The sequence below is a fragment of the Pelophylax lessonae genome (genome assembly GCF_965119305.1).
Source record: "Pelophylax lessonae genome assembly, chromosome: 2".
Lineage (NCBI taxonomy): Eukaryota > Metazoa > Chordata > Amphibia > Anura > Ranidae > Pelophylax > Pelophylax lessonae.
In genome coordinates, this window is record NC_138769.1 from 595981326 (window position 1) to 595997863 (window position 16538).

At 41.2% G+C, this 16538-nt stretch overlaps 1 protein-coding gene across 1 annotated transcript in view; it reads left to right on the plus strand.

Moving 5' to 3' along the window:
• The window catches only part of ITGA5 (integrin subunit alpha 5), a 148759-nt gene that overhangs the window by 72059 nt on the left and 60162 nt on the right, over nt 1-16538 (plus strand). The window contains exons 2-3 of the mRNA XM_082244586.1: nt 10803-10933; nt 14496-14614. Coding sequence (XP_082100712.1) covers nt 10803-10933; nt 14496-14614 — 250 coding nt within the window. The remainder of the gene's footprint in view (nt 1-10802; nt 10934-14495; nt 14615-16538) is intronic.

Consider the following 16538-nt stretch of genomic DNA (forward strand, 5'->3'; position numbering starts at 1 on the left):
CACAGGTTATGTACAGCAAAGTGATGTCACCCCTACCATTGCAAGGTCATTGTTAGGTTTGCAAAGGCGTTTGACATAGACTGTTATTTTTATCCTTTGTGACTGTTGAGAAATCTATTTTAATGCTAATTATTGTGTCTAGAGTTCAGCTTAAAGATGGAGCCATTGCATGAGATCACATGCTCATTCAGTGCAGATCTGAGTGCTGCTGACAGGCTTCTCTTGCTGCTTGGCGTATTTTGGCAGAGTTCTATACTTTGGAGCAGCTCCCAGTCAAAGATGTTTTTGTTGCTAAGACTTTAACTCCACTACTGCTAGAACAACCTGTAGGACAACGCTTTGTTTTTTTTTTTTTGTTTTTTTTTTTTGTGTTTTTTGCCCTGTGCCTTTGGCTATGAGTGTTTTACCTTTAATCCTTAGCAGAACAATGCAGTTACCTTCATTTTATAGGACATTGTAATTGAAATGTCATGTTCCTTTTTAACTGGTACACTTTTTGCACTTTGAACTTTTTTTTTTTAGCCAACTTGATTAACACTTTAAGTGCGTGCACTGCACATTTTTCTCTGGGCTGTAAAACACTTATCTGAAACAAAGTGATGCTTTTGTGCCTTTAACATATTATAGCTATATTTCATTAAATGGCCATAGACTGGTGCTTTAAAGAGGAAGTAAACCCTCCTCTGACACTTTTACCTATAGGTAAGCCTATATTAAGGCCTACCTATAGGTACTGTAAATATCTCCTAAACACGTACCGTTTAGGAGATATTTACCTTACATGCAGCCAGTGACATCACTGGCGCATGCGATCTGAAGGAACGGCCGCTGATGCCTTTTCTTCAGAGCCCCATGCCGTGACCGTCGGCTCCTGTGGCTCCCGCCAATCAGATGGCCGGATGCCGCGATCCCGGAAGACGGGCGACTGGACATGTCGCCCGTCATACAGGTGAGCGGGCGGCATGGCGGGGGCTCGTTCTTAGGTAAGTATTTCATAATGAGCTAGTATGCGATGCATACTAGCTCATTATGGGTTTCTCTTTCAGGTTGCAGCAACAAAAAAAAAAAAAAAAAAAGTTCCATGGGTTTACAACCTCTTGAAGTGATTTGTAAACGATCCTCTTGTAAAACAACCCATTCAGTTTGAAATGGAAATAAAAGGCAAAACATTTTGTGTATAGATAAAAAAAAAAAAAAAATAGAAAATGTATATGTGATCACATTCCCCCTATTCTCACCTGCATAAGAGCTGGGGGGAGGAGAAGCATCAGCACATTGAGCTTCCCTGTGAATGGCTGTGCATCTGGGGCGTGTCAGGACAAGTCTGCTCAATGGAGAGCAGGTTGAGTTCCCTGCACAGAGAACGGTCTATGCAGGTTGATTTCACAGCATAGAGAACTGTTCATGTGTCATCCTGCTTAGTGTGGTCAGTTTTTAATAGGAAAGCAGAGGGACTGCCAGGAACACCATGGATTTCGCATAAAGGAAACAATACAAAGCTGTGAATGGTAGTCAATCGGCTTTAAACTTCAGCTTGTTTAAAAAACCCTGGAAGCCGATTGGTTTCTATGCAGAGCTGCACCAGATTTTGTACTCCAGTTTTAGTAAATCAACCCCATAGGGTTTATAGAGTTGAGTTTAGGATCTTTGGCAAAAAAAACACCAAAAGCTCCTAAGCTGTAGTGTACATGATGAAATGTGAGGTCTGCCACCGTGGTGGTGACTTGAAGTCATGGTTCCGCTAAGAAGGGAGCCATATAGCAACAAGATTAGACCTGGGGAATGAGGGTCATCTACATTTGTTCAAAGTATCAGGGTCACCCTGCTAGGAGTTCAGATAGAATTACCAAAATGCTTTACCCGCAGGTACATAACTCTGTAGCAAGGAGTTTGTAGGGTTATGAAGAGCCTGAAAAGATTATATACCATTACTGATGCATAGATAGCGCAACAATACCCTTCCAAATATTGCAATTTTATGGTGTTCTATCCCAGCCTTTCTCAACCTTTCCAACGTGGAGGAACCCTTGAAATTTCCAGGTCTCAGGGAACCCCTGCTAAAAATGACTATATTTACAACTCATACATTAGTGTGATGCTCCTTACACATGTGGACATTGGGAAGAATTACCTTCTTCCAGATAGCTAAAAAGATCAATGATGTCAGGAGGAACTTATCTAAAAGGGGCAGAAATTGTTTATTGCTCAAGGAACCTCTAGCGACCTCTGGAGGAACCCTGGTTAAGAACCACTGTTCTATCCTAATAGGTACACTTAAACAGTTTCTGGATATAAAAATGCCATCCCACCACACTATTGAAATCTTGCCACCTTAAGCTATGACCTGTATGTACTTTCTGCAATTGCGGGTCCGGTTCAGTACTGCTTCCCTAGCTTGTATAGTTTTTTGGAATCCTCCTTTTGGAATTTTCCCAGATCATTATGTTATGCTGACAGATATTTGTTGATCTTCCATTATGCATTGTTCTACTTTGGCTATTCCCTGTTAGTGTTTTTTTTAATAATGAGGTATTGCTATGGTTATACCCATTGTGCTTGTTTCCTTCCAAATACTTTAGGCATTCCACTACACAGTGATTTCATCTGGAGTGGCATCTAGAATTCCTTGCATCGTTGTGTTATTTCATTGGGGTTCCTTGTGCACACCCCCCACCCCCCTTCCTTTCCGGAGACCAGGGTTACAAGTCAGGAACTCTCCATAGGATAATGCAGCCATTTCCGGCCTTTCAGCTGAGATGTCTGTTTTGGAGAGAAGTAGAACAATGCATTTCTGAACATTAACCCTTCAGAACCTGGTTTGTTTAACCTATATTGTTTTGCTGACCACATTTCTATCCAGTAGAGGGAGGATGTTCTTGATGGTAGCTGCTTGCTATGCTGATGCAGTTGCTCAAGCATGTCCCCAGGCTGGAGGAAAAGGAAGCTTGTCTGTTTCCCGCAGGGAGGAGGCAGTCTAGGCTATCTCACCAAATTAGGCGATTGATATATGTCCTGATTTAAAGCTTTTGTGCTGATAAATTCTTTCATGGCAGAATGACGTACATGACGGAAACTGCTACTCTTCCTTTCTTCCTTCTTTTCTTTAGCCGGCTATTAAATATCCACACGAAGCTAGCTTTTGTGGAATTTGTCACTGGCAGGGACTTGTAAAACATTTGTCGGTGTACGGATATGTGCCACATATCTAGCAAAACCTTTCTGAAGGTCTATCGGAACTATTACTTCAATGGAACCCTATGCTGAGAAAATATAGCTGCCATTCTGAAAAAGCAAGGGGTTTCCCTGTCCTACAGATCCAAGGGCTTCAATATTTAGACCTGGAAAAATATTGCAGATCCGGTGTGCTTGACTTCACTTGCTTCATGTTTGATCTGGGTTGGTAATTTATAACTTATGACCTATTGAAGCCAGACATTTTAGCATTTTCTTAAGGAGGGCAACAATGACAGCCTATATAACTTATTAGTCCTTGTTTCCTTTAACCACTTCTGGACCTAAAGATTTTCCCCGTTAATGACCAGGCCATTTTTTGTGATTCGGCACTGAGTTACTTTAACTGACAATTGCGCGGTCGTGTGACGCTGTACCCAAATAAAATTGATGCCTTTTCTTCCCCCCACAAATAGAGCTTTATTTTGGTGGTATTTGATCACCTGTGCAATTTTTTATTTTTTGCACTATAAAAAAATACAAAAAAATAACAATTCTGATAAACTATTTTTCACTATTTGCTATAAAACATTCCCCCAAAAAAAAGTTAAAATCAAATTTTTTCATCATTTTAGGCCAATTTGTATATTGCTACATATTTTTAGTAAAAAAAAAGACCCAATAAGTGTATTTTGGTTTGCGCTAAACTTATCGCATCTACAAACTAGGGTAAAGATATGTAATTTTTAGTTATTATTTTTAACTAGTAATGGCAGCGATCTGCAATTTTTAGCGGGACTGCGACATTGCGTCGGACAGATCGGACCCCTTTGACACTTTTGGGGGTACCAGTGACATTACTACAGTAATCAGTGCTAAAAATATGCACTGTTACTGTTATGACACTGGCAGGGAAGGGATTAACCTGGGGTGATCAGAGGGTTAAATGTGAGCCTGGGGGTGTGTTTTCTAACTGTGGGTGGGTGGGGCTGGGCTTGTGAAATCAATACAGAAATCTGTGTTCCTAAATAGGAGGAACACAGCTCTGTATTGATTCCAGAGAGAACAACGGTCTGCTGTGTTTACAACAGCAGACAGCCATTCCCTCTTCACGAGGAGCGATCGTGGGTGACCAGTGGCAATTGCGGCCAGCAGCCCCCCCAGGATCGCTCCAGTGGACCGCCGTCCGGCAATTCGAGGGAACCTGCCGACCTGCCGCCTTATAACTGCGGCGGCTGGTCGCCAAGTGGTTAAAGCCCATTTCCAGGCAAATATTAACCCACCCCCTCTAGCCTATCCTGCAGATTATTTATTATTTTTCCTTACTTTGTGGGGTTTGATATATTCTACCATTCTTGTGTGAGGGAGGGCTAATCCAGCACTGCAGATGTCATGTCCTCTGCAATAAAGAGCCTGCCTGCTTGTACGTTTTCTATGTTGGACTTTAGTCCTTTTAAACATGCTCAACATACCAAACTCAGGGCCATAGTACACATATGGACTTTTTTAAAAACAATCCGCATTTTTAAATATGCTTTACCAATAATGCCACACTGTGCAGTGGCTGGCACACCTAATGCAAGAAGCAAATAATTCTGGCATGTGCAAGCTTGCTTGGTCCGCTGTTATGCACAGTTTGCCATGGAGATTACAACAAAAGCCATTTCATCAAGCGAACTTGTTGAATCTTCCAGTATCTTTGTGAATATTATGAACTTGCAAAGAGCAAATGTCACTGATCAGACAGCACCTAATCATTGTGCTTTCATGAGGCGAACACAAGGCTCTGTTCATGGTGACAAGTTTAGTGCCTGGGGCGTTCTACTGCAGAATTGGAGGATTATTCATACATATCGGTTTCAGAAAATGTCTCCATTCTGCTCTCAGTAGTTCATTGCAAGTCCTGGTGTGCTAAATGATGGCAAATTTCGAAGTAAATTAAAGCAGAACTCCAGCCTTCCCTCTAGTCTTGCACAGTTGTACAGGCTCCTCTTCTGTACTGAAATTGCTTGCTTTGATTGCCCTGCACACTGTATGAGCGTTAGAAGCTGCAGCAAGTCAGATGGCGCTTGCCTCCATTTTCTGGCTGGAGGACATTCAGCATCTAACCATATCCTTCCCAGGCTGACTGTCCTTGGTCAATCATTTGATTTCAGTTATGGAGATGCAGCATCACATGTGGGCATTATTTAGGGTAGTCTAGATGCAAGCACAGTCTGCCTAGGAAGGCCCACTTCTCCCAACTGACATCCATCCATCAAGACCTTTTTGATATTTGCATAACCCCTCCCAAGAGCCAGTCCATTACTTGCCTTAGGGTTTAAGGGCTGTTGAGAGGAGTATTAGGGAGGGTGCTGTGATAGCTGTGTACAGACCCTCCTATCAGCCATGATCTCCTTGCATTGCATAACAAAGCACAGAGACCCAGTGATGTTTTTTGTTTTGTATGTATAGACGTCTGAGGTTGAGCGCACCCCCCCCCCCCCCCCCCACACCTGTACTCTATCAGTGTCCACTATCAAGTAGATATAGGAGGAGTCCCTTGTAGTGCATTAGCACATCTCTCCCAGCAAGGAGTGTTGTCTCCAAGGGTTAGAGAGGCTGGATTCATCCTTTTTTATGGATAGTGTAGGGCCCACTGACAATGGGGTACTTTGACGCAGTGGTGGGCTTGAACACGATATGGCCATATGGTGGGACCAAATCCCCATTTTTATTTATGGATTGTCTTGATATTTGATAGTCATTTCTTTTGCATGTGTGCGCTATTCTTTTTTAATATGCATGTCGCTTGGTTCATAGCTGCACCGGCTTTAGATATACAGTAAAACCTTGGATTCGTTCTGGAAACCTGCTTGTAATCCAAAGCACTCTTATATCAAAGCGAATTTCCCCATAAAAAATAATGGAAACTCAGATGATTCATTCCACAAGTCCTTTAGTTTATAGTCTATATACAAAGATTATAGCAATGTGATAGGTTGTGTAACCATAAAATGTCCATCCACAATATGCAGCCTTCCCAAGGGGATTAGAAGCAAAATCTAGCAGAGCTACAGACTATAAGAGAGATGAGAGGAGCCTCTAAGTGTAGCAATATGATTACATTTAATGAAGGTTCAACATTTAGCAACTCAGATGTGCCTATTTTAATCATCAACCATGTAAGTATGCAGGCATCCGGGATAAAGCTGTCCACATAGACCATCTTCTTAACCACTGGCTCTCACCACTGTCAGTCTGCAATCGTGACCGGGAAGAATAGCCTGCAGTAGAGTGATCTGAAAGTGAGGCTTTGAATCCCTCGTGGAGTGCAGCGGGGAAAGGATGATGAAGATGGCTGTGCAGAGGACGGTTTTGTGGACAGTTTTACCCCGAATGCCTGCATACTTAGATGTGCCTGTTTTAATCATCAACCATGTGAGTTGCTAAATATTGAACCTTCATTAAATGTAACCATATTGATACACTTTAGAGGCTCCTCTCTTCTTTTTTATACATGACGCTACTTGTATATCAAGACATCGCTTGTATATCAAGTCAAAATTTTTATTTTAAAAATTTGCTTGTCTTGCAAAGCACTCTCAAACCAAGTTACTCTCAAACCAAGGTTTTACTGTACATGTTTAGGGTTTGCTCCCCCAAATTTTTGCTTGTTTATTATGTATAGACTTAAGCCAGCCATACATGGACCGAAATTCAGCTCGTTCAGCAGGGACTGTGCAAATTTCAATCTATGTTTGGACTGGCTAGTTGTACACAAGTCGATCTATCGATGACTTGTGTACAGACAGGGTGTCTGATTTTTCCGCAACAATCATTGCTGCCAGCAATGCTGATCATTACCTTGTTGGAAGGATTCACCCATTAGCAGAGTGTTGATCGAATTGGCACATTTTAGTTCAAACCACTGGTTGAATGGACAAAAATGTATAATGTATGGCCTGCCTTACCCAGTCTCCTAGAAATGAGAACTATTAAAGTTGCTTAATTTTTTTGGATGAGTTTTCATAGTATCTGGTTGTAATGGGCGTGCCCCATCTTTGGTTAATTTCTAAAGCCTAATACTGCTTCAGTGTTCTGATGGATTTAAGAGGGAACCAATCCTTGCATGAGGATTACAAAAGCTAATTAGTACTGCTGGGACCTTGAAGAAGAGGACATACCCCGAAAGCTTGTCCTGAAAAATTGTATGTTGGTGCAAATGAAAAAAAGTATAATGGATTGTATTATCAATTGTTTCAATAGCTAATGAGCAAAGTTTTCTAACTTGTGTTCCCGAAAATGCTTTATTGAGGAATTGTGTGCTGCCTCAGCCTATTACAAGTATGCGTATTATTTGGTTTGGGTTTTCCTGTTTGATCAGGGCTGCTCTCGTGAAATAAGGCCAGCACCAGGAGTATATGCATGCCACATGCAGTGCATGCATGCTTGACCAATAGAAGTTGAACGCCAACAGAGAATGATAGGCAGTGATAGTTTTGACTGTTCTCAAATCATGGACCGTTCCTTTATCACATCTGAAAACAATACACAGTAGCATGAGACTTAAAGCGAAGTTCCGGCCGAAAATACTTTAAGATAAAAATACCCCTTTAATCCTAACATATCGCCATTTACATTAACACTATTCACAGATTACAGTACAGTATTTGATTGTAGATAATTTCTTACCTGTAAAATTGATTGCAGAGCCCGGCCATCTCCGGTGTGGGCGTCTGAAGCCGCTGTGTCCCCTCTTCCTGGTTTCTGGCTACCCAGAATGCCGATCGCAATCTCACGCATGCGCTGTAGATCAGAGGAGCGGCCGGCCATGCCCATTGCCTCCTGGGATTGATGACACACATCTCCCAGGACGCAATGCAAAGCCGGAAGTGATGTCCAGGGCTGCGGCCGCAGAGGGGGGAGACTATCCTCTGAAAATAAGGTAAGGGACCCCCAAAAAAAATTTGAAATGCCCAATTCTTCTTTAGCATACCAATCACTGCTGGAATCAGCAAAGTGTAAAAATTAGGGTGGAACTAATTTTACAATTTTTCTTGTTCAATTTTCCTTAGATTTACTTTCAACTACGTAGCACAAGGGCCTGTCCGATAGCATACAATTGGAAAGTGTTTAAGTTTGACCCCTTATTTATATAGTTTTGGTAAATAGTTGTACAAGAAAATTGTATAGTGTGTAGTCAGCTTTATTATAGCTCTGATATCACCTGCATGGTGAATTACTGTAAGCAATCCATGCCTCTTTTGCATTGCTTGTATTTATTTGCCAATATACTGAAACTCTTGATTAATTTAGGTATTCGATTTTTAAGTGTGCGTATGTTTTACCTTTAAACAAAGCATCCATCACCTGTGTCTACGTGCTAAAATCCAAGGCAGAAAGTTGGATATTTGCTCCACCACATCTGAAGTCATCAACACATCTGATGCTATGGAATGAAGCACTGTATTTTGGATATTATTCCTTGTTAACAGGTCAACACTTTGCAGCTGCTCACGTTGTTGAGCAATGAAGTGCACCTGTGGCTGCCCCAATTTTCTCAGCATTTAATAATGTGAGGTACAGGTCAATGCTGGTTACAGGAGAGGGGAGGGAGCTTCCAGCCTGAACACCTGTCCATGCATCAAAGAAGCTTTCTTAAGTGCTAAACCAAGCATGACAAAAGGGTAATCAACTGAGCGTAAGAGATTTTCATTAACATTCAGGAAAAGTTCCCGTTTTACCTGTATAGTCTATTCTTGTCGCTAAGTATGGCCGAAGTGGTAGAAAGCTTAATGCATGCTAAACTCACACCTACGAGTACGCACACACACACACACTGCTCTGGTTGTATATTGCATTAAATATGTAAAAGATTGCTATAAATACATACATTTTGGAAATTAAACTGTAGTATTCTGTCATTCAAGCATTCAATCCTAGGTAGCCATATGTGGACTCTGGCACCTACAAGAGAAAGGGAGGAGGAGGGCCAACCGTTGGCAAAAATTGAACATGGCTACAAAGCATTATATATTGGGCATGATTTAGAGGGGATGGTTAGAGTATTAACCTAGTTATGGCGCACACGGTCTTGAACCCAAGAAATATGTGATTATGGACAGACACAACCATAAACACATCTGTAGACGTTTCATGCTACCAAAAGCATAAACCTGTCTGAGGACAAAATTTGGTATCATACTAACCCAACCAGGAACTTAAAGGTGTTGTGTTGTCGTAGTCACTTTTGGGGAAAAAAAACTGTAAAAATAGCACGTATTGTTACCTTTCTGGTGGCCTTTATCTTCCAACCTCCAATGATTTGTTGTACCCAGTTGCTGCAGGTATTTCATACTTCTAAATGTGTAGAATCCCCTCTTCCCCCATCACACACCTTGGTTCCTCCTGCTGTCTTATATGCCACTAGAAGACATAGGAGCTGGCACAGTAGGGTCACCCACAGACCCCATTCATCAGTTTTTGAGGCAGTTGTTTTCCCCCCTATGTTCTTGCGGCCCAGTGAAGGATGCTCCCATGGATGATATTAAAACCTGAAAATATTGTTTTAGATGTGGCATACCTCCTGTTGGTTCTGCAGTTTAAGCAACCAGATGCACAGCATGGTAGGAATGCAGCTTTTTTTCTAGTTTAAAAGTAATTTCTGTTAAGTGGAGGTTACTGGAAAATGGCAGGATTTGACAGTACTTCTGATAACAGTACTCCATGTGCTTAGCGCTTGTATGTGTTGGAGCAAAGCAAGGAAATGTAACATGGGTGAAGCATTAGGCTGCGGAGGTACTTCTGTCTTGTGATGCTAGTCCTTGCACAGCAGTTTGTTGTATTGATGCGTACAGAAAAATAAATTGCCATTTGCTAGTTGAAAACTGCAAACTCAAAGAAAAAAGACTATCGAAATCTAAGCTAGGAATGAGTAACTACAAGACAAATCAACAGTATGTACAGGGAGGGGTTCTGTTATAGACATTTGATACTTTAATTTTCACTGTTGCAATTCTACCACCAGTGTTGCAGGAGAGATCAGACTCCTACAGTTCTGTATTACAACATTAATGGCGCTTTTCCACTGCATGGAACCGAACGGTACGGCTCTCAAAAACAGTACCAACTCGATTGTGGTTCCAAGAGGTACCATATCCCACAATCCTTTGCATGCAGTCATTACTAGCCACTGATTGGTCAGAGAATCGTTGTTATCCCACCCACTTAACTTTAGTACTACTTTAGTGGAAAAGCATACCGTACCGTACCGAACCGTTCCAACACTGTACCATGCGGTACCAGCAGTGGAAAAGCAAACCGGGCCGAGTAGAGCCGAGCCGGTACTTGCAGTGGAAGAGTGCCATTAGTCCACAGCACGCATTTAGTTGATTGGACCCTATAGCCTTTGGTACTCTGTGAGGTGCACCCCTGTGTTGCTCTTTTTACCAGTGATCCCTAAGCGACTTTTAGCTTTTACATTTTTTTTTTTATATATTTTTATCTTTTATATATCTTGCTTTATCTGAATAGTGTTTAACTATAATAGCTGCCTTGTAATGTATATTAAATGCATACATATATTCTATTTTACCAGGATGTGGTTTTATCTTTCATGTAGGTTACTAACACCTGTTTCCTTATTACAGTGTCAGTGTTCTGATTGGGGCTCCCAAAGCAAACACAAGTCAGCCGGATGTGTCAGAAGGAGGAGCGGTGTATTATTGTCCCTGGCAGAGAAATGACAGTGATTGCACTCCAATCCCATTTGATACAAAAGGTAGGTGCACATGGCTATTCCTAAATCACACTAAATGGTTTAACATTGGCAATAGGAGCTCATCATTTGGCATGTGCTGCGTAAAAATAAAGTGTAGCATTATGCATAAGGATACTTTTTATATGAATCGCAGCAGACTTCATAGCAAGTAGCATACATTGTGAACTTACAGCTAATTTGGAATCTTTTTGGATCAGCATGTTCTGCCTACACATAGGGTACTTACTGGCAGTTATTAATAGGCATAATGTAAAATCTTTCAGTGCTGCATTCATGTTAAAAAGTTCACCCAAACTAATGCTTGTTTTGTGTAGATGTCTACGTGTGAAAATAACTCCTATCTTGCCAAAATCAGCAGCAAATTTCCCAACAGTCCTGGCTTGGCGCCCTACCATCAGAAGACCTAAAGAAATTAGGGGGTGGGTGGAGGTCTGGCTGCTATGTTATAATGAAAAGTTGTTCCAGAAATTTAAAATCTATTCATATAAATCTTTCATATTGGCTGCAGCAAGTAGTTGGGGCTGGGAATAAATGTGCCAAGATCGTTCCATCCGTGTCCTTCTACATAAGCGAACGTCATGCTATCTAAAACCTGGCTCTAGAGTAAAAAGGGTACACATTGGACTGATGTCTAACATTTTCCTTGGTGGTGGTGTTAGGTAATATCTGCAGTTTCAGGTGACAACATGGACCAGCATTGTGAACCTTTTCAACCTTTTTAGCATGTCCTGAATATACACTTCTGATAGTTTATTTTGGCGCTACAATTTTTTCAGTTTATTTTGGAGCTACAATGTTTTCAGAGTTCTGACTTTTTCTGTTCAATAATCCTTATGGAAAGTTTGACACTATACAATGAAATTGTATATTGTTATGCTCTGTCGCAGTGGGGTACCATGGAACAAGTACAACTGTTCAGGTAGAGAATATCTATCTATCTAATCTATCTTTAAAACTGACCTATTTGTTTTAAATACCATATTGGACCTGTTTAGTAAAGAAAAGAAAAACACCCACCAAACGTTTGAAAAAGCCTTACTAATCCATAATGTTTTGGAAATGAGAGAACTGATGTTTTCGGGTATACCTATAGGAAGGGTATGCAGTCCAATGACAATTTCATACCAGTGAGGTGTGCAGCTGTTCCTTCAGTAGGTAAGATGGCTCTTTACCTAAGGCTCCATTCACACCTGGGCGTTTTTGAGTGTTTTTCAGCTCCAAAAACACTCCAAAAAAACGTTCCAAAACGCCCAACAAGTAAAACCCCATTCATTTAAATGGCCCCTGTTCACATCTGAGCATTTTGCAAAACGCCTGTAGCTGAAAAAAGTACATGAGCTTCTTTTTGGGCTGATTACCAGCATTTTTGATAGATGTCAATGCCTGCCTCCAAAAACGCCTGACAAAAACGCCTGAAAATCGCGGTAAATAAACGCTACACTCAAGTGTGAATGCAGCCTAAACACTCCTGGCTATGCAAAGTGGAAGGGGTTTCTGGATGACAAGCTTGGCTGGACAGAATTGTAGATGTTTTTACTAGCAAAACCTTTCATATACATGCATTTTAACTGTAGCATTCTCAACATTTAGCTTTAATAAAGATTTAACTTTAAACAGTCTCCTATTTGCAAAAATTTGCAACACTTTTAGATGCCCTAAGGTTGTTTTAGCCCGTCTCTACATCAAGGGAATTATCTACCCTCAGTTGCTGTGTTTGAAGGTACACCTGTAGGACAGCTTGTCAGATCTTTGGCATTAGCACAGTAAATTATGGATGAAATCATTGTGACAGCTACTACACTCTTCTCCTGGGGCCCTGTATTGCTCAGTTATAATTTTAAATTATTTACACTTTGTTATAATTCTCTGAAATTGTATCTTTTGCATTTATAACCTTTTTTTGGAGGTGATTCATGATCAAGGCTTTGCTTATCTGTTCAAAGTTAACATGTGGCCATTTGGGAATAATGGGCAGTAGTCTTCTGTTTATGGACAACAAATGTCTGCAGTAGGTAATTGGTGTGCTGCACATACAGGGCTGCCGTGGCCATAAAATAATATCTAGGAATTAATAAGGCCTTTATTGTGTACGTGTAAGCAAACCTCCTAAATGCACAGTTGAAATGTACTGTATGTTTGAACAGTTTCTCCGCTGCAACCAAAGCAGTACAGCTTAGTGCCCAGGTCAGATTTCATGAATGGGGTTTACAACCACTTTAAGTGGAAACTCTCCTCACTGCTAACCTATGACTGGTGCCTGGCTGTCGGATGCACATTTCCTGAGGCTTCCCAGCTAAATATGACATGTGGTCCACATGGATAGATTCCACTTGAAAAAACCTCCTGCATTTTTTGCAGGAAGAAATAGCATGGTGCAAAAGTGGCTTGCAATTTCTCTATGACTGCAGTTTTAAAGGTATAGGGACCCTTTTCCTGTGTTTCCCACAGGTACAGCAGCCCATTCAAGCGAATGGGCTGCTGTGTTTGCGCAAACACGGGCAGTACCACCCGCATAGGTGTGAACCGAGCCTTATTGTTCCCCTAGACCAGTGATGGCAATTGTTGGCATCCCAGATGTTTTAGAACTACATTTCCCATGATGCTCATGCATTCTGCAGTGTAGTTGAGCATCATGGGAAATGTAGTTCCAAAACATCTGGGGTGCCAAGGTTCGCCATCACTGCCCTAGACCTAAAAGCACAGTTAACCCTTGCAGTGCGGGCACAGCTCCATTGGAAGAGATAATCTTCTTTTTATTTATTTTTTGTCCAGAGTTGAGCTTTATAGCCTTACATTTACATTAGAAAAGGACATTAGTTGCATTCCATGTGATTGATGACCCTTGTGCTTCTGTATTCTAGTTCAGCAGTGATCTTGCTCCTCAGATGACCCACCCTCACTGCTGCTATATTAATCTTCTGGTGCAGCAGGGGTTAATATAAATGGGGCTCCGTCAGGTCATTCGTCAACAGTGCTTGACTATGCCCGTCCTTTCTACCCAGTTCCTCTATTCCTAGAAGCTGCACTAGAGCATCATGAAAATGTGATCCATGAATTGCATCAACCTATCCTCCATTCATAGTTTTTATACATGGAAGCTGAAGTGCGGCTTCGGTAAATTAAGTTGCTAGATGGAAAGGGTCGGCATAGTCCACACTCCGCCGTCAGCCCAGCAACACTGGAAGATTACAGCAGTGGAGATCATCAGAGGAAGATTGCTACTAAACTAGAATAAGAAACACAAGGGATACATCACACGAAGGTAAGTAATGTCTCTTGTGCCGGCCTCAGAAGCTGCAGCAAGTCAGAATCCACCACATCTCCTGGCTTGAGGACCTTATTCACATCTCCTATCAAAAGCTCAACTTTTTCCCCCCCGCAAACCAGAAGTACACATCCCTGGTATAAATTAGAGTGATTTTATTAGTTCTGCAGTACAGTAAGTATGATCATGTATCAAGTCTTGGTGTTGACCCAACAAAACTGTAATCAATAGGAAAAAAAAACACTACTACCTTCGTTTGTTTTAGAGTTTTTCAAACTTGCATTTCAAATTTTTCAGGCGACCGCTTTCATGAGTTCCCAACTAAAGATCTGAATTCAACAACTTTGGAACAGGTGGACTATAAATCTGGCCAATGGTTTGGCGCAACTGTTCGATCACATGGCAACTCTATACTGGTATGTGTTTTCATATTATACTTTAACCACTTAAGCCCGGAAGATTTTACCCCCATTCCGACCAGGGGGTATTTTGCGATTCGGCACTGCGTGACTTTAACGGACAATTGCGCGGTCGTGCGACGCTGTACCTAAACAAATTTGGCGTCCTTTTTTTCCCACAAACAGAGCTTTCTTTTGGTGGTATTTGATCACCTGTGCGATTTTTTTTTTTTTTTTTTTTTTTTTTTTGATCACGCGCTATAAACAAAAAAAGAGCGTCAATTTTGCAAAAATAGCAATATTTTTCAAATTTTTTTATATGAAGTTCCCCCCCCAAAAAAAATGTAAAAATCAAAATTTTTTAAAATTTTCGGCCAATTTGTTTTATGCTACCTATGTTTGGTAAAAAAAATCGCAAACAGCGTATTTTGATTGGTTTGCGCAAAAGTTTATCGCGTTTACTAACAAAGGGAAAGATTTTTGTCATTTTTGTTGTTTTTTTTTTTAACGCGTAATGGCGGCGATCTGTGATTTTTTTTTATTTTTTTTTTTTTTTTTTTGCGGTACTGCGACATTGGGGCGGACAGATTGGACCCTTGACTGACTTTTTTGACACTTTTGGGGTTACCAGTGACATTTCTACAGTAATCAGTGCTATACATATGCACTGTTACTGTAAAAATACACTGGTAGTGAAGGGGTTAACTTTATTTGGGAGGGAGGGGCTGTGTGTGTCCCTAGGGGCGTGCTTTCTACTGTGATTGGCTGTGGCTTGAGCTGTAAGGACACTGATCAACGGATCTACATAGTAGATCCGTGTGATCAGTGTTTTTACACCGAGGAGAATGACAGGTGGCTTGTTTACACAAGCTGCCTGCCTTTCTCCCTCTCCCCCGCCAATCGCCGAGTGACCGGCGGACATCGGGTCCGCTGTTCACACGCGCGGGGGGGTCCGTGACCACGCCTCCGGGGGCGCGCGCTCGCTCCCTAGACCCTCACAAGCTAGTGACGTAGCCCTACGTCACTTTGCCTGTGAGGGGCTGACTGCCGACGTAGATCGGCGTTAGGCAGTCGGCAAGTGGTTTTAAAGCTGGACTCCAGTCCCAAAATTTTGGATTTCAGTATATTCCCTAATGGCTACAAATGGTGTAAATCCATTTTTGTGCATCAAATGTTCTTGAAAACCCAGTTATGACATTGTAAAATTCACCTTGACATCCTCACTGTGTAGCACATAGTCTCTGCAAATATTAGAGTAGGAAACTACAGAAGGTGGAAGATACAAGACCAAGGAGAGGGAGAGTGAAAGCCGAGCGGCAGTAATTTGGTTTATTACAGGACAACCACTTTAAATACTGCACGTAGATCTGTAAACAATTCATATTATCCTAGCTTGTTATTTAGGGCTTAAAAAAAAAGAAAAAAGGTTTGCAAAGTCAGATATTTGCTCTCCTGCATCCTCTTTAATGTAAAACATCCAAAAGAGGAATGAGATCACATCAATATATCCAAATAGAACCTTGGAGATGGTTCAGTTCACCTATTTCAAAAATATGATTTTATTTTCAAGAAATCTTATAAATTGTGAAAGTATTTAGGTGCCGTAATGCTGCCTATTGCAGAATTTATTGTACTGAGATTTAAAGGAGCAAAGCAAGAAAATGTGATATACCCTTGCTCTCCCCTACCTTGTTCTAACTTATGGAGCTTGGCCATAAGATTCCTAAGCATCTGAAGTGAAATTTAAAGAAAGTGCTGTGATACTAGTAAAATGTGCCCATATGTCATATTGCAGAGGCAGTTTAATTGATATATGTGCATGTTTTACTAGTAGCTCTGCACTTTTTAAATTTTTTTTTTTTTGATCTGGTTGAACTTAAAGTGGTTGTAAAGTTGCTACTGATAAAACCTGTAATCCCTTCTTTTACAGGATGACATATTG